General features: G+C 46.8%; 1 protein-coding gene across 1 annotated transcript in view; it reads right to left on the bottom strand.

The window, feature by feature from the left end:
* Positions 1-22,819, bottom strand: part of JAK2 (Janus kinase 2) — a 205,094-nt gene that overhangs the window by 57,525 nt on the left and 124,750 nt on the right. Inside the window, exon 15 of the mRNA XM_085883696.1 lies at positions 7,663-7,787. Within this exon, the coding sequence (XP_085739822.1) occupies positions 7,663-7,787 (125 nt within the window). The remainder of the gene's footprint in view (positions 1-7,662; positions 7,788-22,819) is intronic.

The raw sequence follows: 22,819 nt of genomic DNA, 5'->3' as shown, positions 1-22,819 counted from the left end.
GAAGCGAGAGGTAAGGGCAGGCCAATTTAAAAGAGAAACCCTGGAAGGGGAGATAAAAATGGGAAAGGAATGGCAGAAAAAAAAACTAAAGGAATACAGTAGGAAAAGGGACGAATTTAGGAGGAAAGCAGTGGAAAGTGAGGCGGAAATGAGTGAGGAAGCATGCAAGATGAGAAAGGAGTTGGAAAAGAAAGCTTCTGAGTTACAGAAACACCGAAACAAAGAGACGGAATTACAAAACGAGTTGAGGATGTTGAGAGAGGAAAGAACGGAAACAGAGAATGAAACGTTGAGGAACCACACTGAGCAAATCAGTTAGAAGCCAAAGCAAGGTCGGAGTGTGTGGAGATGAGAGAGGAATTAGAAAAAAAAGCTTCTGAGTTACAGAAACACCAAGACAAAGAGATGGAATTACAAAACGAGATGAGGACATTGAAGGAAGAAAGAACGGAAACAGAGAATGAAACGTTGAGGGACCACACTGAGCAAATCAAACAGTTGGAAGCCAATGCAGGGTTGGAGTGTGTGGAGATGAGAAAGGAGGTAGAGAAAAAAAGCTTCTGAGTTACTGAACCACCAAAACAAAGAAAGGGGATTACAAAACGAACTGAAGATGTTGAGTGAGGAAAGAATGAGAATGGAGAATGAAACGTTAAGGAACCACACTGTACAGATCGAACAGCTGGAAGCGAAGGCCAGATTGCAGAATGAGGAACAAGAAAGACAGTGGAATAGAAAACTGAAAGAACAAGGAATGAGACAGGAGAAAGAAATCAGTCAATTGAAGGAAATAACGAGATTGCAGAATAAGAAACAAGAGAGACAGTGGAATAAAAAACAAAAAGAACATGAATTTGTATTGAGGTTGACCAATTGAAAGAAAAGGCAAGGATGGAGTACGAGGAGATAGTGAAAGAGCAACGACTGAAACAGGAAAAAGAAATCAACCAATTGAAGGAAACTATGAGGTTGGAGAATGAGGGACAGGGGGTGAAAGAAATTAAAAAAGGAAAAAAAGAACTAAAACAGAAAGCAAGGTTGAGGTACGTGGAGATCGTGAAAGAACAAGGAATGAAACAAAAAGAAGGACAAGACCGACTTAAGGAGAAAGCAAGGTTGAGGTACGAAGAGATAATGAAAGAGCAACGAATGAAACAGCAAAAGGAGCTCGGCCAATTGAAGGAAACTACGAGATTAAACCATGAGGAGCATGAGAGACGGTGGGGTAGAAAACAAAAACAATATTAGTTTGAAATTAATCAACTCAAGGAGAGAGCAAAATTGGAGTCCACAAAGTTGGAAAAGCTCCGGAAAGATAATGAACAGCTAATGGGGCTCAGAGAGGAAGAACGACTCAAATGGGAAGGAAAATAGAGCCAGGAAGAAACAGAAACTAATAGACACGCAGAGACAACAGAAATAAAATGTACAGAGACACGGGAGATAGAAGGTGGATTAAAAGGACCAAAGGACGAACACACACACATGGAGTTAGCGAGGCTTAATGGGGGTGAGCTGGCGGACTGTTTCGTGACCCGGTGCGAGCAGCTGGATGGCCTCCTTCGGGAACGCAGGGAGACGCTATGCTCCCTTGAAGCTGATCGCGACCAGGTGGGTTTGGTCGTGTCAAGCGAGTTAGAGGGGGCGAGTGCTGTGGACAGGTGCACGTGCAGCTTGGGGGGGCATGGAGGCCCCGGGAACCCTAGTGGTGGCGTGAATCCCCAGTGTGGTTGTTCAGGTGTGTGTATTTGCAAGTGTGCGGAGATGCGTGCTTACCAGCACGCATTGTGAGAGTGAGACCCCTGTGCAAGTGAAAGGCTATGTGTGACAGAAACCGTGTGTGTAAGAGAGCGGTACGTGAGGGAGATGGCAGTTGGCATGCGGGAGAATGCGGCCGCATCTCCGAGTGGAAGTGACATGATGTGAGATATGTAAGCGTCGTGACACGCAGGAGTGTGTGGGTTGAACGGCAATGACGACTGCAACAGCTGAGGGACAAAAGCCGGGTAGCGGCCGTAGATGTATTGGGGACCGCGCCGGGTTTACTCAGCGGTGAGCGGCACGAGGTTCGTGCCGTGCTACGCACGAGACCGCCGCGTGCGCAGCTGCGGGAGTGAAACCCGGTCCGTAAACGCCAGTGGTGGATGTTGCCGATCCCGCGACGGACAGAAGCTAGGCTGGGATGATGAATTCGGAACGGATGGGTTCTCCAGGCGGGCGTGTGTGTGAATCTCTATGTGGCCTGCGCAGTGTGTTCTGTTCGCAGAGCGCACGACGCAGGTCACGGATGGGCAGAGCACATGTGTTCGCGTGGGGAACCCTGCGAAATGCGAGGTTTGCTTTGGATGCGCAGGGTGACGTCATGGCCTCACGTGTGGTTGGAATCCGGCAGGAGGGTGAATCCCTGCTGGATGGTGCCGTCCAGGAGGGACGAGGTATGAGGGACGCGAACAGCTGCCATGACGTCACGCCAAAGGTGCGCGGCTGTGAATTGCCACGCTGGTGCGCAAGTTGCGAGTTGCCGCGCTGGTGCTGCGCAATGGAAAAAAAAAAGTTGAGCAAAGCAAGCCTCGCTTCGGGTAAACAGGATTCCCAGGCAGGGGGTGGAAGACCCCCTTGCTTGGGCACAGGATAACCCTAGTTAGGGGGATGGGTTAGCTTAGCTAGACCGGCTTCATGGGGCAGGGGTAAGTCCTCATGGAGCCCGTGGAATGGAGTAGGTAGAGGGGATTTTGGTTGAGATTTAGGTTAGGATGGGAAATGACATTTCGGAGACAGTGACAGACTGTGAGTGTGTAGAGGGGACGTAGCTCAGCTACGTAGGTTAAATGGAGCGTGCTGTAGTTTAAGGGACGTCGTGGGAGCACGAGGCAGTTTGGGGATGTAGTGAGCAGAATGGCAGTGATCAGCGATGGAGTGTGAGTTGAAGAGCGGAAAGGAAACATGTTGAGCGAGTGAGGCCAGCGGGTGTGAGTGCATGGAGCGAATGTGGAATGCATGGTGCGATGAGTGATTGGGGGGAGGAGTGATTCCCACCCAAGGGACCCCAGGGTCAATACAAAGTGAGTTAGTGGGTTAGTCAAATTGACAAAATGGAGGTCGTTTTGCTGTTGATGGGAGTGGAGGCTCGAAACCCGTTTGGAGGGGTGCAGGAGCCCTGTTGACAGGCTTGGAGCATGGCTGCGAACGGTGAGCATCGCTTCGTGGGTACCCCGGGCACCGGGCTAGTCGGCTGCGGTAGGCCAAGGGTCCATGGGGGCCAGGATAGTGTAGTGGGCACGGGTGGGCCCGGATGATGCGGGACTCGTAGCGCCAGAATGCCACGGGGGCAGTGTACTGGGCACGGGCGACCCTCAGAAAGGGACCCGGGGCACCAACACGCCACGTGGGCATCGAGGGGGAGTCGCCAGAGAGGGCACTCCCCGGTGTTTAGGCCGCTGGTAGGCTCGGAGGCAGTGTAGTGCCCGGGGGTGCCATTGTTTGAGAATCGGCAGAGGGTAGTTCCTGCCAAGGGAGCCACGCGTCCCAGCCATGAAACCGTGTGAGGGCACGGGAGGAAAATTGGAGGGCATGGCCCGAAATTTGAGAGGACACCAAAACAGGCGACGGGAATCTTGGTTGATAGAACCGATAGTTTAAGCGAGAGGCGCTTGTTGAAAGCCCCGGGGAAGTTTAAAAGTTAAATGGTTAGGGTAGATGAGGAAGTGTACCCCTCCGCACCATCCATCCCTTCGCTCTCGTTGTGGGCCGCTGGACCCACCTTGGGTTAGTGGATCGCTGAAATCTGAGGAGGTCGTTCTGAGGCTTCATTGGGCCTCGACACAGGACGCTAGCTCTCCCTTATTCCCCTCCAGGAAGGGAACGTAGGGGTTGGGAGTAGGCTAGGAGACGATAGGTTAGCCGAACAGAGGCTATAAAGGGGGTTAGGAGACGATTTATAGTGGGGAAATAAGTAAAAATAAAAATAAAAACAAAAAAATAAGTTGGGGCTAAATCGATTTTTTGCAAATTAAGGGGGTGGGTATGGACAGAGACAGGCAAAGGCAATAGGTTGGGAGGGAGACAGTAGGGTAGTTCCGAGCCCACCTTCCGAGTGGCCAGCACTGTGGTGTATGAGCATAGGGCGCGAGGGGGCGTGGAGGAGTTGTGATAATAGTCACGTGTCTGCAATGCATATAGCTGTTCGTGCCCGCTAGAGGCTCGTAGTGGTGTGCATCTGGGAACGCAATAAACAGAGTTACGACTACCCTCGCGACTCTCCGTACCTCACTGCACCTCGGACACCACAAGCACCACCGCACTCCCTCCACCAACCTCCATCTCAAGGCAAGAAGCTGGCCAACTTCATCTGCTGGCTGTTGCTGCAAGGCCTGTGCCGGTCGATCGTCTGCCGGCTGTTTTTGCTTCAAGGCCTGTGCCGGTCACTTCATCTGCCGGCTGTTTGCTACAACGGCCTTGCCATGCCATGCCTTGCCTGCCTTTGCCTTGGCCCCATGCCCACCAATCCCCGTTCTCTTTTGCATCCCCCTCCCCCCGCTGTTCATTACCATGTGCGCCAGGATCATCACGCAAGCCGCAAGGACTGCCCTGTTGGCAGCCGCACTCGGGACTGCACTGGCGGCCCTTGGTCCGCTTTTTTCACTTTTGGTCACTGCATTCATTTCAAAAGGGGGAGGCCTTGGACTGCGTATGAGCAGCCAGCCACATGCCCTGTCACCTGCAGTGGTTGTGACTTGTTTTTTTCCGCAGAGTCCATCGATCCTGGGCCATGGGGTAGTGTAAAATTATAAGGTTAATGTGTAGAATGTAAATGTGTTTTGCGACCCTGCACGTGAGTCTTAGCGCCAGCAATTTATTTGTCTGTATGAGTGGGTTTGTTTAGTTAGTTACTCAGCCCGTAGGTTATTTATTTTGGGGACACGAATACACTGAATGTCGCACTCAGGGATCCGAAGGTAAAACGTACAAGGGGAGAACTACACATGATGGCACACGAAAACTCGACGACTCGGGACGAGTCTGTAAAAAGTGGAGGGGGTAGTGTTACAGCTATGGAAATTCGCAATACATCATAAAGCATCCTCAGATCAGTTATGACGCTAAGTTTATGTGCAGATAGGTCCCCACCGTTGTTTAAAGTGTTTCTTTGTGTTTCACCGGGCTGCGACTCTTTGAAATAGGGTTTTTCTTTATATATCGTTATTTTGAGCCACCATTGCAACAAACCTCCACGCCAACAACCGTCACCACCAACTACGCCACAATGCCAACCACGCTCACACCACCCCCACAACAACCACCACCATCTTTGCCACTATGCCCGCTTACGAACGCCATCCTCCACGGACCATGTTACGACGGTTTCCGCGTGGGAAACCGTCGAGAACGCAAGGAGGTTAACAATAAGAAAGTGCCTCGATGAATGCACGGATTTTTCTTCCGCCTGAATCCCCCACGCTTGGTGTGAAGGAAAGGGGTGGGGCAGCTCGCTCCCAATTGGTGGATGCACGGCGTGAGGCGGTCGGGAGTGAGGAACGCCCCTTTTTGGGAAGATTCTCGAAGGGAGGTGGAGCCAGAAGTGGGGTGGGGTGAAGGGCGGAGCCTCGCGTTATAAAGGGCGGACGCTCGGGGGTTCTTGTTCTTGGTCTCGTGACGCTGGTCACCCCTTGGGGCTTCGCTCTGCCTCTATTCTTGGTTCATGCTCTCGCCCTGTGATCCATTACGCTTATTCTTGGTTCATGCTCGAGGCTCGCCTCTTCTCTCTTCTCTTTTGGTTCCTGCGCTCATGGACCTGTGAGCGGCCAGTTGGTGGAGACACGGTGGGAAGGCGCAGCAGAGCCGGCTGTGTGGTGGACCTGCGCGTCCGGACGAGGGGTGCCGGAGAGGGTTCGCCGGCCGAGTGGGAGGCCCGGAACCAGGCGCGACCACGCTGACGGTCATGGGAGAGGGACTTGACGACCACTAAACAGGGGGCAGGTAACCTGCACGGTCTCGTGGGCCTTTTCGGTCATCCACGGCCCATAACCATAGAGGTCTACGGACCCCGTCTACCCCCTTGCCTGTGAGGGGGGTTTTCTTTTGTTTTGGTATGCATGCTGTGGCGCCGTGTCCCCCAAGTTAAAACGTGTGTAAGTGACTGTGCTTGTAAATAATCATTATAGTCGGTCGTATTGCTTTTGCATTCTATTTGTTGCTTGTATATTGCATGACTGCCCTTGCTTGTGTTGTGCTGTAGAGTGAATAAATGTTCTTGTGTGCAATGTACCCCGTTTGTCGTGTCCTATTTCCCTTTTGAAAAGCCATCTTGCATCTTTGTATGAGTAGTGGGATTTGAACGCCCGGTAAAGAGAATCGGATTCATCGAGGTTGGCGATAACACCGCTTGGTTATCACTGTAGTACGGAACGGACCGCTTAAGCGGTTCGTGTCCCAGGCCGACCTGCGGCGCGGTGCAGCCCCTCGGTAGGTTACCCGCGCGGGTACTTAGCTATATCGACATTCAGTGATTCATCCTATTTTGTGTGGGTAGAATGCGGACTGGGCTGTGGTGAGGTTAAACCCCCACCCGTGACTGGTTCCTGGCGGTAGTTCCAGGAGGGCCACGACTGAATTGTCCGTCCGGTGGGTGACGCGGTTGCGATTGGAGTTACACGGCCGATCGTACGCCGGCGGGCGCGAATTCGTAACAATATCAATGTTTGCAGAGGGAAGAGGCTGCTGCATGCCTATCTGAAAAATAGGGGCAATACAGCTGGGCGCTGACCTGGTAGAATAATGATTCTGATAAAGAAGTCAACGTTAGATGGAATCAGCAAAATATACCAATGAACCAATGTTATAGCAAATACGTATTTTGGGGTGGCAACCCCCCCCCCCCCCCCCCCCCCCCCGTAATCACACTTCGACCACAAATAGCATGAACAAACTTTGGTACATCATGGGTGATGAATGTTGTGGTCAAGTTTCATCAGAACTGTGTATGTAGTTTCTAAGAAGAAAGCAAATACCCCCCCCCCCCGCCCCCTCTCCGTCGATCCCAATTTTTTTAATGTCGTGGTGAACAAACGTTAGTACATCACAGGTTATGAAGGTTGTGGTCAAGTTTCATTGGAATTGTGCGTGTAATTTCTGAAAAGACAGCAAACACATATTTTGGGGGGCAACCCCTCCATAGAACCCCTTAGAACCCAATTTTTTAATGGTATGTACAAACCTTTCATTCATCATGAGTGATGTTGCAGTTAAGTTTCGTCAAAAATGTGTATGTAGTTTCAGAGAAGAAGTTGCAAGTGTTTGTAGACAGATGGATGGATGGACGGACGACGTGCCAACCCAGAAGCTCCCTGGAACTATGTTCCATGTGAGCTAAACATGAGGGAGGTGATGGCTGAAGTGTGAGTTGAGGCGACGCAAATCGGGTCGTGGTATTAATTACATGATGACGTATTTGCGAAACGATGTAAAACAGGGAAACATAAAGTGCCTTGATAAGTGACAGCCAAATAAAAAATAATAAAAGGTGCAAAAATGTTGCTGAGAATGAAGTTGCAGCATTTGAAAAAAGTTCACAGGAAAAAAAATAACAAAGAATGTAGGAAAAAAAAAAGAAGCAGAAAATAGGAATGTTTGCATCCGGAATGATTGAAGATGGATAAAACTCACCAAATATATCATAGCACAGGCAAGTTGTTGTGCCACTTGCATGATCCATTGAATTTCTAGAGCATGGTGGCGCTGGATGTAAATGTCCAATGAACCAAATTTTACTTTCTCCAGCACCATGATGTCTGTGGAAGGAAGAAGAAAGGGAAGAGCAGAGTGGGTGGGGTGGATGTGGGGGAGGGTGGAGAAGGCAAAATGAGGATGTGGATACGACTTGAACGAAGCACAGAGGAACAATGAGTTATGATCAAAAAGTAAGAAGCAATTCCACACAAATTAGATGATTGGTCCCCACCTGAGCATTTAAAAATGAATTTAGTTTTCAGTGCATGTTACCTGGCTGGACATATTTCATGGAAAACGTCCAAGTTTTAGCACCGAATGCAAAATTTTACTCCTGATTTGGGGGCACAAGTTCAAAGGGGTACTAAAAACTTGTAATATCTCTGAAACATGAGATGTCCACTTCCTTCTTAAATTATTATTTTCAATGAACATGGGTGAAACTTCAGAACTTTTGTAAAAAAAGGAAAGTAATGAGCAAAATGACTTCTTATGAGGGGAGTTCAAGGGCATGCTCCTTGGAAAATTTTGAAAAATTGATGACAAAATATGCATTTTTTGGGGGTGATCCTGTGCAAATTGTACATTTTTTTTTTTAAAGATGCAAATTAAAGTGATATTTGGGGAAGATTTTTTTTTTCTTCATCTAAACATCTATTGCAGGGAAGATTATTTTCAGTTCGTCAGCACAGCATCTTGTTACCATAAAATAAATGAATACTGAATAAGACAACTTTCCAGGACATTTAATACAAGTACTTTATAAAGGAGGGGGGTCACGTGTTATGTCAGAGAGGTTTTCCAGAATAACCCTCACTCATGGTGAAAGACCAGAGCATTTACTACCCCTTTAAAATTGTGCCTCATGCAATGGAGGAGTTTCCCAGAATCACCCTCGCTCCAGTGTAAACCAGAGTATTCACTACCTCGTTTTCTGTGCATTTCTTTACTTGGCGGATACTGGACTCGTTACTACCATAATGTCTGCCCCAAAAGACCTCGCCTGGCAACTGCACCCTGTGTTATGTACTTGTGGCCATTTTGTTCTGATTACATTCCCTGTATTAAGTGAGTTTTCGTTATATCGGATCGAGTGCACTTTATTTATCCGCCATTTTCATGTCCGTACGTCTTTTCATTTTGTCCCGGGATTCTCCATTTTCGTCGTCCTGTGCCTTCTTGTAACAAACTGTTATTGGTGTGGTGACCAGCCATTGCAGACTGAGCACATGAGAAACCATTTTGGCACGGCTTCAATGACAAATCCCTGGGGAAGGTTAAAATCGGTCATGCTGTCTAAAAAGACACCAACGGAATCAACAAACAATTGTAACCACCCCCTCGAGCTGGGGTGAGTAAACACACACCATGCCACATATACAAGGGAAAGTTACAAGTCACAATAAACAAATGCATTTAGAAATATCGATTTCATTTACATTTCAAAACTCGTCGCTGTGCCTGCCACATTTTTCTCATCTCCAGTCCTCCCCCAAATAAAACTGAGTTGGGAGCCTGACAGATTTATTTGATGTGGTTGTGGTGCAGCACAGACATAATGGGCTAAATGGTTAGTATATATATGAAAGTTGTTTGTTAAGATTTATTGGTCTCATATCGATGTGGTTACAAACCTCATCGCGACCATTAAAGATAATCAGGTTTTGCAGCAGAATCGTGTCTCCTTCATGCAATGTAAAGACGGTCAGGTCAGGTATGGGAGCATGTGCCAGAACAGCGCGCCGCTGCGTCGACTTTCCACCGGTACTCCAGGGGCCTCAGTCTGGCCATCCCCCAGGCAGATGACAGGTCAAATCCCCATCTCCTTGAGATGCCGGTCAACCTGCTGCAACCACAAGGCACGTGGTCGGCCCATTAGCCTCCCCCATTCACGAGACTCCCTCGCTGAGAGAATCTGGTGAGCAGGATCAGCGTCAGGAAAACGAGCCACATGTCCATACAGCCACAGCTGACGCTCACGGACTATGCAGGTAACAAATCTCATGCGAGTCTCTCTCAGCAAGCGCTCGTTGGACACAAAATCCGATCAGCGATAAGCCAAGGATTCTCTGAAGAGACCTGGTACCAAAGGAATTAAGTCTCCGTCTCAGATCCTTGGTCAGAGTCCAAGTCTCGCATCCATAGAGCAAGACTGGAAGCACCAAGGACCCGAAGACTCGGACTTTCGTCCTCCCGCACAGGTACAGGCACAGCCTCACACCCCATGATCCAGTGAATCCATGACTCCCCAGGCCCAACCCCGACGTCTATTGACCTCTGACTCACAGCCAACAGAGACATGAATATCACTGCCAAGGGAAGTGAATCTCTCCACGACCTCAACATCCTCACCATACACAGGCACAGACAGGACAGTAGCATCCAAGATGTCATTGAAAGCCTGGATCTTAGTTTTGACCCAAGAAACCCGTAATCCCAGTGGCTCCGACTCCTCATTCAGCACCCCGCGGGCCCCAAAAGGATTTCTAAAGTCTCTGCAAAGATGACTGCATCATCTGCGAAATCAAGGTCCGAGATCTTGACATTCCCAAACAATGCACCGCAGCCTGACCTCTCAGACATCCTCCCGAAAATCCAGTCCATACAAGTGCTGAAAAGTGTGGGGGCCAGTGCACACCCCTGAAGAACTCCAGTAACAACTGGAAATAAATCAGAGATGGTACCACCACATTTCACAGCACTCTCAGTAACAAAGTAGAGTTCAGACATCAGATCGATCAGTTTTGGTGGCACCTCACGAAGACCAAGAATCCTCCAGAGGCAATCCCATTTCACTGAATCAAACGGTTTACAGAGATCAACATAGGCTGCAAGCAGTCCCTGCCGAAACTCTCATCTGCGTTCAGTGAGGACCTGAAGAGCAAGGATACGGTCAATCGTTGACCTCTTTGGTTTAAAGCCTGACTGCTCTGGACGCTGGTGCTCAAGCAGATGGTGGCAAACCCTATCAAGAATTATCCGAGCAAAGACCTTGCCCGGCACTGACAGCAGCCTCACCCCTCAGTAGTTGTTGCAGTCCTGGCGATCACCCTTCCCTTTCCAGAGAGGGACAACAAGGCCCCTCTTCCAATCAGTTGGGATGATGCCTGTGTTCCAGGCAGAGAACAAAACTGAATGCAATGACATGAGTGCAGCATTTCCACCAGCCTTGAGAAGTTCAGCATGGATGCCACAGATCCCTGGAGCTTTACCCTGTTTCAACCGGTTCACCGCAGCCCGTGTTTCCACAAGCGAAGGTGGACCTCAGTTGATTGGAGGGTCAGCAAAAGGGATTGTAACACCCCGTTGACGTTCAACTCGACAGCTGGTGGATCAGCCTGGTACAACCGTTCAAAGTAACCGGCCCAGCGGGCCTTTCCTTCAGACTCCTCTGTCAAGAGCCTACCACTCTCTGCTCTAACTGCAGTGCTCCGAGGGATGGGCTTGGATGAACGCAATGCGCGAATTCCCCTGTAAGCAGGACGAGAATCACCTGTCCATAGGTGATGCTCTACCCCCTCACAGATTCCTCGCACATAGGCCTCCTTGTCCACCCTCAGTGCACGTACAGTTTTAGGCCTCAGCTCCCTGAGCAGCTCAGCTCTGTCATTCAGCATGGCCCTGCGACTCTGATCAATGGTATCCAGTGTCCCTTGAGAGACAAAATTCTTCTTTGCCCTGCGGTGAGTTCCAAGACATCTACCGGCAACATCAAGGACGATGGTCTTGAAGGCACTCCATAACTCTTCAGGACCCCCCAAAGCACACAGACCCCCCAAATGTCCACTCAGCCTGTTCGCAAACTCCTCAGCTACTCTCTCATCCTTGAGCTTGCCAACATCCTGACTAGGCTGGGATGGTACCATTCTCCCAGATTTAAGGTACAGCTTTAGAGTTGCTACAACAAGCCGGTGGTCAGTACTGAAGAACTGAGTACTCCGGTAGACCCTGCAGTTCTGGCTCATCCTCCAACGACCATCAACGAGGACATGGTCAATCTCCTTTGCCACACTGCCAGCGTTGGAATACCAAGTCCAGCGATGAGCTTGTGGGTGCTGAAACCACGAACCAGCCTCCATAAGTCCATGACTTCGTGCAAAGTCAAGGAACTTAGTGCTATTCTGGTTCACAGTTAACCACCCACCATTATCTCGCCGCAATCCGGTCTCCGAACCTCAGAGAGTGCTGCAATACCGATGTCCAAACGCTTGAGCTCAGATGATAACAGAGACAGGTGATCATCCTCTCTTAGGGATAGGACATTCCAGGCACCCACCAGAAGGGACCGCCTCAGGTTAACCCAAAGAGACCGCCGTCTGGTGGACGACACCTCAGCACCACTCTGACACACTCTCCCGCAATCTGACCCGGGAATGTTACCCCGTGGTTTCGCTCCTATCATCAAAGATTGGGGGTCCCGAAGGCTTTGCCCCAATCCCGTCATCCGGTGAGCTGCCCTGCGAAGGGAAGCTGCACAGGAGGTAAACTCCTAAAGTCTAAAGATGGTACTTTGCTATTTTCCATGAAGTTCTTCGGAGCAAATGGCGATGGGAAAATCCAGCAATGGATGCTATTTCCGTATTTACTGACAGACAGACGTTCTCCTGCCTGGCGGACATCTGGTCACGGTAACGCCCTTGAAAGCTTTTGTACCCAGCTAACTTCGACAAAAATACCTCACACAAAACTACCATGGGAGTAATTCACGTAATCGTGGTCATGATGTGTTAGCATTGTACCCTATACAGATTAAATGGGTTTAGAAACAAATCAGCATGTCGGAATAGCACCTCGATTCCCTATAATCACAACATGTTTATCTCACGACAAAAATACGAAAACCTCCGTGAATGAAACACCCATGAATCAAAGGACAGTTGACAGGCTCTTGAATGCCAATATTTATTGGTAACTGGATTATATTGACATTCATGTTAAAAATGGTAACCCACCTCCCCACTCAAATAGTCTTATTTCATTGGGACAAGATTTGGAATGGGATACTAGTTGCTTACTTTTCCTGGGGAGATGTTCAAGAGACAGCCTTTACCTTCTACAAGTTTAAAAATGTTGAATTCATTCTTTCTTGCAGAAATAATTTTTAGCAATATATACCCAATTTTATATGCATAAATACTGTCTTAATTATGGCAAATCACACTAAAATACGTGTGTGTGTGTGTGTGTGTGTGTGTGTGTGTGTGTGTGTGTGTGTGTGTGTGTGTGTGTGTGTGTGTGTGTGTGTGTGTGTGTGTCTACAATACATTTGGTCGTTACCCAATCTCAACCAAATTTGACAGGAGGAATAAGGGTCAAACGATGGAGGTTGGAGCAACTTCATTTGCTGCCTTCCCCTTTGGCGAAATCCGTGTTAAGATCGCTAATCATGGTGATTTCCTCCACCCCCTCACCCCCCCCCCCCCACGCCACTTCTAATAACAAAAGTAACAACACTAAAACACTAATGATAATAATAATAATAATAATAATAATAATGTTATGACAAAACAATATTAATACGAACTAGACGGGCCACCCTATAACTGCAGAGATTTATGACCGGGTTACAAGTTGCTCAGCTTTGATACAACCCCACTTTATCTTCAGGGTATTTTGGGTATACAACTCAGACCATGCGACCAATTACGTTGAAATTTAAACATGTATTACACTTGATGAATAGAACATACTCGTAAAGTGACTTCAATAGCTTAAGTAGTTTCAGAGAAATGGTCATTTTTTATTTTCCTTTGATCCAATATGGCTTCCAGACTATGTGACCTATGATTTATTCGTGAACACCCTGGTATCCTCAAGGATTGGGGAACATGTGTGTGAAGTTTCCCCTCGTTCTGTCCAGCCGTTCTGGAGAAGAGTATTTTGAAAGGTTTATTCTTTAAAAAAAAAAAAAGTCATAGATGCCAGACCATGTGACCTATGAGGTTAAATTTTACATCCTATATCCCACAAGGTTAGTAGATCATGCATATAAAGTTTCGCATCGATCTGGTCACCCGTTCTGTAGAAGAAGGTTTTTAAAGTTTCTATGTTCGTTCCAATATGGTTGCCAAACCAAGTGACCAATGACATCATAAATTTACATTCTCCACCAGCATTTTTGCATACATCACCCTCCATATTTTTCATCCTGATCGGAAAAAGCGTTATACTCGTCAAATTACGACATCATAATGAAGGCGTTGATGATGTCATGGTTAACAACACTTATTCCCCATGGGGAGTACTTGACAATGAGCCATGATTCAATTTTGACCATCGAGCGGTTTCGGAGATATAGAGGTCATAAGTTTTTCCTATGACGTCATAATCATCATGAAAGTTTTTTGCTACACGAGTAGACACATACTATGGTGAAAATTTCCTGTCAATCTGACCAATGGTTGCTGACAAAATGAATTTAAAAGCTAATAAACCCACAAACACCATAGAGAAAGTTAAAAAAAAACAGACTGTGTGACCGATCACGCTGAAATTTTAAACATGTATTCCCCTTGACGACGAGATCATACTTGTATAAGTTTCACTTCAATAGCTAAAGTGGTTAAAGAGAAATATTTATTTATTAATTTTCCTTTGATGCAACATGGCTGCCAGACCATGTGACAGATGATTTATTCATGAACACCCTAGTATCGCCAAGACTTGTGGAACATGTGTAAAGTTTCCCCTCAATCTGTCCAGCGGTTCTGGAGAAGAAGAGTTTTCAAGGTTTATTTAAAAAAAAAAAAATATGGCTGCCAGATCATGTGACCATGAGGTTAAAAATTACAACCTATATTCCCCAAGGCCATTAGATCATGTACATCAAGTTTCACATCAATCTGGTCAGCCGTTCTGTAGAAGAAAATTTTAAAAGTTTTTATGTTCAATCCAATATGGCTGCCAATCTGTGCCACTGTTGATGTCGTCAATATAATTTTGTCCTTAAGTTTCTTCGAGGATGAGCCTCAAAAAAATTCAAACTGATCGGAAAAGCATTAAACCCATCCAGTTATAATGTTATAATGAAGGCAGTGATTAAGTCAACGTTATCAATTGTTCCCCATAGTGCGTTCCTGACATGTGCCAAGTTGCAAATTTTTTTGTCCACAAGTTTCATCAAAATAGTTTGTAGACTACTGACAATGCGCCATCCCATAAGTTCCCCGGTTTCAGGTGAGCAAAAAATAGGAACATTACCCCTGGGCACTCACCTGGTAGAATAATGATACTGAGGAACAAGTCAACATGGGACAGAATCAGCAAAATGTACCAATGAACAATTGTTATAGCAAATACTAATTTTGGTGAGGCAACACCCCCCCCCCCACAGGCCCCATATATCCCCTTAGACCCCAAATTCTTAAATGGTGTGAACAAACTTTGGTACATCGCAGGTGATGAACGCTGTGGTCAAGTTTCATTGAAAGAAATTGTGTGTGTACTGTGTAGTCTTGGAGAAGAAATCAAATACATATTTTGAGGGGCAGCAGATATGGATGGCGGTTGGCTCACAAGGAGCTCCTCCGCCCTTTGGCAGGTCTTGTATTTAATCCTACCAGGTGTCCACGTGCATATACTCTCCACACCAGGGGAACCTGGTAGAGGGAGCAGGTATAGTCACCGCCACCACGATGAACAGGTTAGTAGGGATTTTACACGATACCCGTAGCAAGTCACAGCTCTGATCTGGCCTGACCTGACAGTAAGAGTTGGGTACCGCCATAATCAGCCAGGCTGCTTTGGACCATCTGTTATCCCGGCACAATACAGGGCTTTCGTCATCAAGCGATTCCCCAACCCCAGCCTCCAAGTAGCCGGATTACAAGTGCATGTCACTACGCCCAGCGTATCCTTGGACAACTGTCGTACTAACATGGACAAATAGCTTATAGTGGCATTTTGTGGGGCACTCCTACGAAAAGTTAAAAAAAAAAAGTCACGGTACATTCAAGGTACACCACCCCCATGCCAAATAAATAAACAACCATCCTCCAGCATGCGACATCGCCGGGGCACCTTTGGCGCCCGGTGAGACCGCCTTGCAGCACATCGAGTCACAATTGGGAAGGAGTGGTGTACAATAATTGATTGATTGATTAATTGCAGAATTAAAATAAATAAATAATAACGATAAAATAATTAATTTCTCAATCAATTGCCAAATCGCATACTTAAACCACCACAGTTTCATCCAAATCTGTAACTTTTGGAAAATCAAGTAAGTCATCGAAAAATGAATAAACAATCGATCAATTGACATGTTTATGGTGAAACCTGTTCATGGTGAAAATATGCCTGAAATATTGGCAGCATGAGGAATAAAATAAATAAATAATTAATAAATCGATAATAATTGATTAATCAAAACGTAAAAAATAACGTTTTTGCCAAAGCACATCTTCACTTTTGTCCCCAAATTTCAGCTCGTCATCTCTACAAGGTTATCAAAGAGCACAGAAACGTGCGTGTGAGGATATGTCAAATATAGTTAAGAAGCTCCAGCTATTGCAAAACCCCACTAAAATAAGATGTGCTTTTATTAGCCTTGGGGTACAACTGCATTCACAATTTCCAAATTAGTATTTCTAAAGTTGGGTACTAAAACTTTGGGGTTTTCCATGAAGAGGTTTCCAAGTAAGACATACGAAAGAAAAAAACAATATGATGACAGTCAGGAAGGGAGATTCCTTGAAATTGGATTGACCAGAAGACTAAAGAAAGACATACTAAATGGAGAGAATAACTGAAGGTGAAGATGACTTTCAAAAGAGAAATAGCAAGTCGCAGGTTGTGAATGTGTTTTAAATTTGACTGAAAAAACAAGCATGAAAAGAAATAAACATGAAACTGAAAAAAAAAACTAAAAAAAAACCAACAACAACAAGAAGTGGCTTGGCAAGAAAAAGCTAAACAAAATAAAGAAAATGCAGAAATAACAAGACAAGAAAAATGCAATATACTTAACCCACTTAAAAATGCAATAAAAACTTGCATTTGATGTAGTCTGGCACAGCGACCTTGATACCCAAGGCCACCTCAACTGATTGCTGACTTACTTGCTCAACCCATGTATTCACCATGTCACTCATAATAGGATTTTCTAATCTCCTCTTCCCCTGTCAAAGCTGGAATGGCCCAAAGCAGTGTCTTGGGCCCAGTCTTATTCCTCATCTTAATCAATAATCTTTGATTCCCTGGAAAATCCTGTTTATCTTTTTGCTGACAATTCCTGCACCCTCTGCTGTATCATCTCTCATTCTTCAGACAGGCAGGTAGCAGCCATTTGTGTATGTATATGTATATAGAATCAGGAGCTGGTTCAACACTTGGAATGTGTCTTTCAACCCTAACAAATCCAACATACTCATCAAGTCTCTCCAAATGGACAGTCGAGCAAACTCTCCCATCTACTTCCTCAACAAACCAATTGAAGAGGTTAAGTCACTCAGACTTTTGGGTCTCACCATCAGCCATGATCTTTCTTGGGCAGACCATACTTTTTAAGGTGGACTCCAAAGCCAGCCGTCGACTGGGAATCCTTCATCGTGCAACGTCTTTCCATGACCAATCTGAACTTTTGACAGTTTAAAAGGGCTTAATTCACAGCATGATGGAGCACTGCACTCCCCTGTGGGATGGGGCCACTGCTTCACACCTTGCCCATCTCGATGCCGGGGAAAGCAAGGCCCTCAAAATCAATGGGATCTCCCGTGGCGAAGCTGTGTCTAGGCCTGATACTTTCATATAACAGGCACGTTGGTAGATTCTCTGTAGTCTACTTACCGCTTATGCCGTGATCGTCGGCGTCACTCTTTGGTTTTGCATGCTCTGTCATCTCTTGGCTCTGTCCGTCCCAGATATCTGCAGGGTGTACCCTGTCTGTCAATAACCCTCTTCTTGTTGAACTCCCAAAATCTAGGCTCACTGTTCACCTCCACTCCAAAATTTCTCTTTTCTCTTGCCTGTGGAACCAACCTCCCCAGTCTGTTCAATCCCAGTCTTCCCTCCAGGGCTTCAAGACAGCTGCTCACTACTCCCTCAGGTCATCCATACTCATGATCTATTTAACCCAAAATTACCCCTATTCCAAAGTACACCTTTTTCCAGGTTAATGTGATTTTTCCCCCTCTCCCTCACCTCTTTTTGTTTGTTTCTTTTCTGTTTCATGCCTGCTTCCCCTTCCTCTTTTTGCTGTTTCGTTCAGCTTTTGTGCAGATTGTTCACCCCCATGTGTCCTTCACCCTTCTGCTTGATCTCACTCTCACTTCTGCACTGCTGTTTTCCCCTTTTCATCTTGTTTTCAGTCTTCCACGGGCCTCGATCATGTTGGTATGTATGTATGTATGTATGTATGTATGTATGTATGTATGTATGTATGTATTGTTGTGGTTGACGAAATTCGCAAACCACCATTCAGGTCCCTTAGGTGAGATATCTCTGTAAGTATATGTGTAGTTAGGCCCAAACCCGTTGTTTAGAGGGAATAAATGTCATTCATTCGGGCTGCGACCCCTCTAGATAGCCGTTTTTCTTTTACTATCTTTATTTTGGACCAGCCGCCATTACTACCATCACAACCACCACCAACCACGTCTCAACAGCCATCACACAACAACCACCAACCGCAACGCCGCTTCACAACAGTCACGACCCTTGCCGTCACATCTCGCTCTCGCAACCATCGCATCACCGCCATTCCCGCGCCGCTTGTGGGCGCCGATCCTGGACTCGTGCAGGGCGCGCACCGAGCAGCGGGTGCAAAAACACCAGCCTTTCCGAAGCAATCGGATCAAAAACGACTCACGCCCACTTCTGTTCCGTCCTATCGGCGAGCGTGGGGCGATTTGGCCCCGCCTCCAGGTGCGTCGGAGTATAATCGCTATATGCAGATTCATGGATCAAAAAGCATTCACGCCCACTTTTCCTCTGTCCAATGGGGAGCCAGCCAGAGGTAAAGGGTCGAAGGTGAAGGAGCGAGGCCCCGGGGGCTATAAAGGGCCGCGTTCGCTCGCCGGCAGTTGAGTTGAGTTGGAAAGAGTCAGTCAAGGAGAGTTGAGTTGGGAAGAGTCGAGGCAGTTGAGTTGGGAAGAGTCGGAGCAGTGGAGTTGGAAAGAGTCAGTCAAGGAGAGTGGAGAAGAGAAGAGTCGGAGAAAGCAGTTGAACGGAGCTGTGGAGAGTGGGAGAGTTGGAGAGGTGGCGGCGGCGAAGGCAGTCGAGAGGGCGCTCGTGTCAGAGTCGGGGAGCTGCGGAGAGGAGAGGCCGGTAACGCGACCGAGGTCGCGGTGGAGACGCTCGTCGCGGGACCCGAGCCAGCGAGATATCCTCCTTCCCCCGAGCATCAACAACCCCCTCCTGTTTCCCCCCGCGCTGAGATAGTGCGAGAAGGGGGCCCCGTTCCCACCCCATTCCAGACACTGTCCGCGAGGCCCGCGGAGTCGGGGCGCCACCGCCATTTTGCGGCTCATCACCAGACGGGTAGGCTCGACGCGGTCTCGGCCCCAGGCCCGTCTGCCCCCTCATAGTGGAGGGTGGTCCTTTTTTCTTTTGCTTTGAGTATATGTGTTGTCGGCGCCGTCTGTGAAGTAAAACTGTATAAGTGTTGCCGTGTGCTCGGTAGTCGGTGGTAGAACTGCATTGTGTTTTGCTTTTACATTTGCTTTTTGTGCATTATTGTGTGTTTCTTCTTCTTTTACATTTGCTTTTGGTGCATAATTGTATATGTGTGCTTTCCGTTTGCCGCGGAATAAATGTGCTTTATGTTGAACTGTTTTCCCGTTTCGCTTCGTCTTTTCTCTAATTGAATCTCCATCTTACTTCACGTAAAGGGTTGGTCGTGGGCTAAATACGCCCGAGAATTAATCGGAACCGTCGAGGCCGACGATAACACCGCTCGGTTATCCCGATAGTACGGAACGGGTCGCTTAAAGTGGCCCGTGTCCGAAGTCGACCTGCGGCGAGGTGCGATCGCCCGGTCTACCCTCCGTGTGGGTACTTAGGTAGGTCGAATTTGGCGAGCAACCCTATCCCACGCGGGGGGCCGATTGGCACGATCGTGGTGAGGCCGAAAGGCCCACCCGTGACTAGTTCCCGGCGTTAGTCCGAGAGGGTCACGACGGGATTGTCCGTCCGGTGGGCGACGTGCCGCGATTAGAGTTACGTGGCCGTTCGCACGCCGGCGGGCGCGAATCCGCAACAGTATGTATGTATAGCACCAATCAAAAGTCAGGACACCTACTCATTCAAGGGTTTTCTGTATTTTTACTATTTTCTACATTGTAGAATAATAGTGAAGACATCAAAACTATGAAATAACAGATGGAATTATGTATTAACCAATAAAGTGTTAAACAAATCAAAGTGTATTTTATATTTTAGATTCTTCAAAGTGGCCACCCTTTGCCTTGATGACAGCTTTGCACACTCTTGGCATTCTCTCAACCAGCTTCATGAGGTAGTCACCAGGAATGCTTTCCCAACAGTCTTGAAGGAGTTCCCACATATGCTGAGCACTTGTTGGCTGCCTTTCCTTCACTCTGTGGTCCAACTCATCTCAAACCATCTCAATTGGATTTAGGTAGGGTGAGTGTGGAGGCCAATTCATCTGATGCAGCACTCAATCACTCTCCTTCTTGGTCAAATAGCCCTTACACAGCTTGGAGGTGTGTTTTGAGTCATTGTCCTGTTGAAATACAATTGATGGTCCCACTAAAGGCCCTGTCACACCTTGACGATTTAGCCAGCGTATGCCTGACGTATGCAAAATTTGGCTAAAACGCTGGCACACGTCGAATTTGTGATGGGTAAGTTTGTATACGTTAAGAGCACGCTGGCATACGTCTTTGTACGCTGCCATACGTCGTAGTACGCCGAGGTGTTAGACAAATTTTCCATGCTTGAAATTTTTCGACGTATGCCAGCGTATGATTCACACGTTCTGCATAATGCTGGCCATAAGTTGTAGGCACATTACGCGATCGTTGACACACGTTACTTGTAAGTTACTCATAAGTCGAAACACGTCGAGGTAATGTTTAGCGTACCCGAAACTTATTTCTAACCTACGAGTAACGTGTTGTAGGCATGTTACGCGATCGTTGACACACGTCGACACACGTTACTTGTACGTTACTCATAAGTCAAAACACGTCAATGTAATGGTTAGCGTCAGTGTTCCAGACTCCCTGTTTTTTTTCCTTTGGTATGACGGTGATGTTATCACTTAGATTTCTAGTGCGGTTATAATATAATATAATTAATAGGCTGCCGCTCAACGATTTAAATCATAACCACACTAGAAATCGAAGTGTCAACATCACCGTCATACCGAAGAAAAAAAAAAAGAAAAAAAAAACAGGGAGTCTGGAACACTGACGCTAACCATTACATTGATGTGTTTCAACTTATGAGTAGCGTACAAGTAACGTATGTCGACGCGTGTCAACGATCGCGTAGCGTGCCTACAACTTATGTCAGCGTATGCGGAATGTGTGCCATACATCGAGTACATAGAGAAATTTTCAACATGCTGAAAATTTCTCGACATACTCGGCATATGACGACGTATGCCAGCGTACTACGACGTAGGCCAGTGTGCTATTAACGTATACAAAACTTACCCATAACGTATTTGACGTGACCCAGCTTGGTTCGGCAAATTTTTCATACGTCGGCATACGCTGGCTAAAACGTCAAGGTGTGAAAGCGGCTTCACACTTCGATGTCCAGTGCGGTTATGATTTGAATCGTCGAGCCGCAGCCTATTAATAGCCTACGCCACGTGATCATCGGCGATACGCTGCCGCGCGCTATGCATAAGTTAGACTATCGTTGGGCATAGGTTGTGAACGCCGACAACACACTCAGCATTCGTTGGTACAAGTTATCTATATGTGATTAAAACGTTATGTGTACGTTACCAATACGTTATGCATACGTCCAACATGTTATTATACGCCCAAAACTTAAAAAAACATCAATAGTTCAGCGTATGCCAGCGTTTTACATACATTTTGAGACCTTGCCATACGCTGGCTAAAACGTCAAGGTGTGACAGGGCCATAAGCACAAACCAGATGGGATGGCGTATCGCTGCAAAATGCTGAGATAGCCATGCTGGTCAAGTGTGCCTTGAATTCCAAATAAATCACCGACAGTGTCACCAGCAAAGCACTCGCACACCATCACACCTCCTCCCCCATGCTTCACGGTGGGAACCACACATGCAGAGATCATCCGTTCACCTTCTCTGAGTCTCACAAAGGCACAGCGGTTGGAACCAAAAATATTAAATTTTGACTCATCAGACCAAAGGACAGATTTCCACCGGTCTGATGTCCATTGCTCATTTTTCTTGGCCCAAGCAAGTGTCTTCTTCTTATTGGTCTCCTTCAGTAGTGGTTTCTTTTCAGAAATTCGACCATGAAGGCCTGATTCACACAGTCTCCTCTGAACAGTTGATGTTGAGATCTTTCTGTTTAATGAACTCTGTGAAGCATTTGCTTGGGCTGCAATTTGAGGTGCAGTAAATTGGAAATTTCTGAGGCTGGCAACTCGATTAAACGTATCCTCTGCAGTAGAGGTAACTCTGGGTCTTCCTTTCCTGTGGCGGTCCTCATGAGAGCCAGTTTCATCATAGCACTTGATGGTTTTTGCGACTGCACTTGGAGAAACTTTCAAAGTTCTTGAAATTTTCCGGATTGACTAATGTCACTAATCCTTCATGTCTTAAAGTAATGATGGACTGTCATTTCTCTTTGCTTAGTTGAGTTGTTCGTGCCATAAGATGGACTACTACAGTACAGGCAAAATAAGGGTCCTTTACCAAATAGGGCTATTTACTGGATACCAACGGAAACCTTGTCACAACACAACTGATTGGCTCAAACGCATGAAGAAGGAAAGAAATTCCACAAATTAACTTTTAAAAAGGCACACCTGTTAACGGAAAAGCATTCCAGGTGATAACCTCATGAAGATGGTTGAGAGAATGCGAAGAGTGTGCAAAGCTATCATCAAGGCAAAGGGTGGCAACTTTGAAGAATCTAAAATATAAAATACATTTTGATTTATTTAACACTTTTTTGGTTACTAT

This window comes from Eptatretus burgeri, chromosome 6 (genome assembly GCF_056783735.1).
Source record: "Eptatretus burgeri isolate ZD-2024b chromosome 6, Ebu_testis_v1, whole genome shotgun sequence".
Taxonomy (NCBI): Eukaryota; Metazoa; Chordata; class Myxini; order Myxiniformes; family Myxinidae; genus Eptatretus; species Eptatretus burgeri.
Note: the sequence above shows the minus strand (reverse complement) of the source record. Positions and strands in the feature narration are given on the sequence as shown.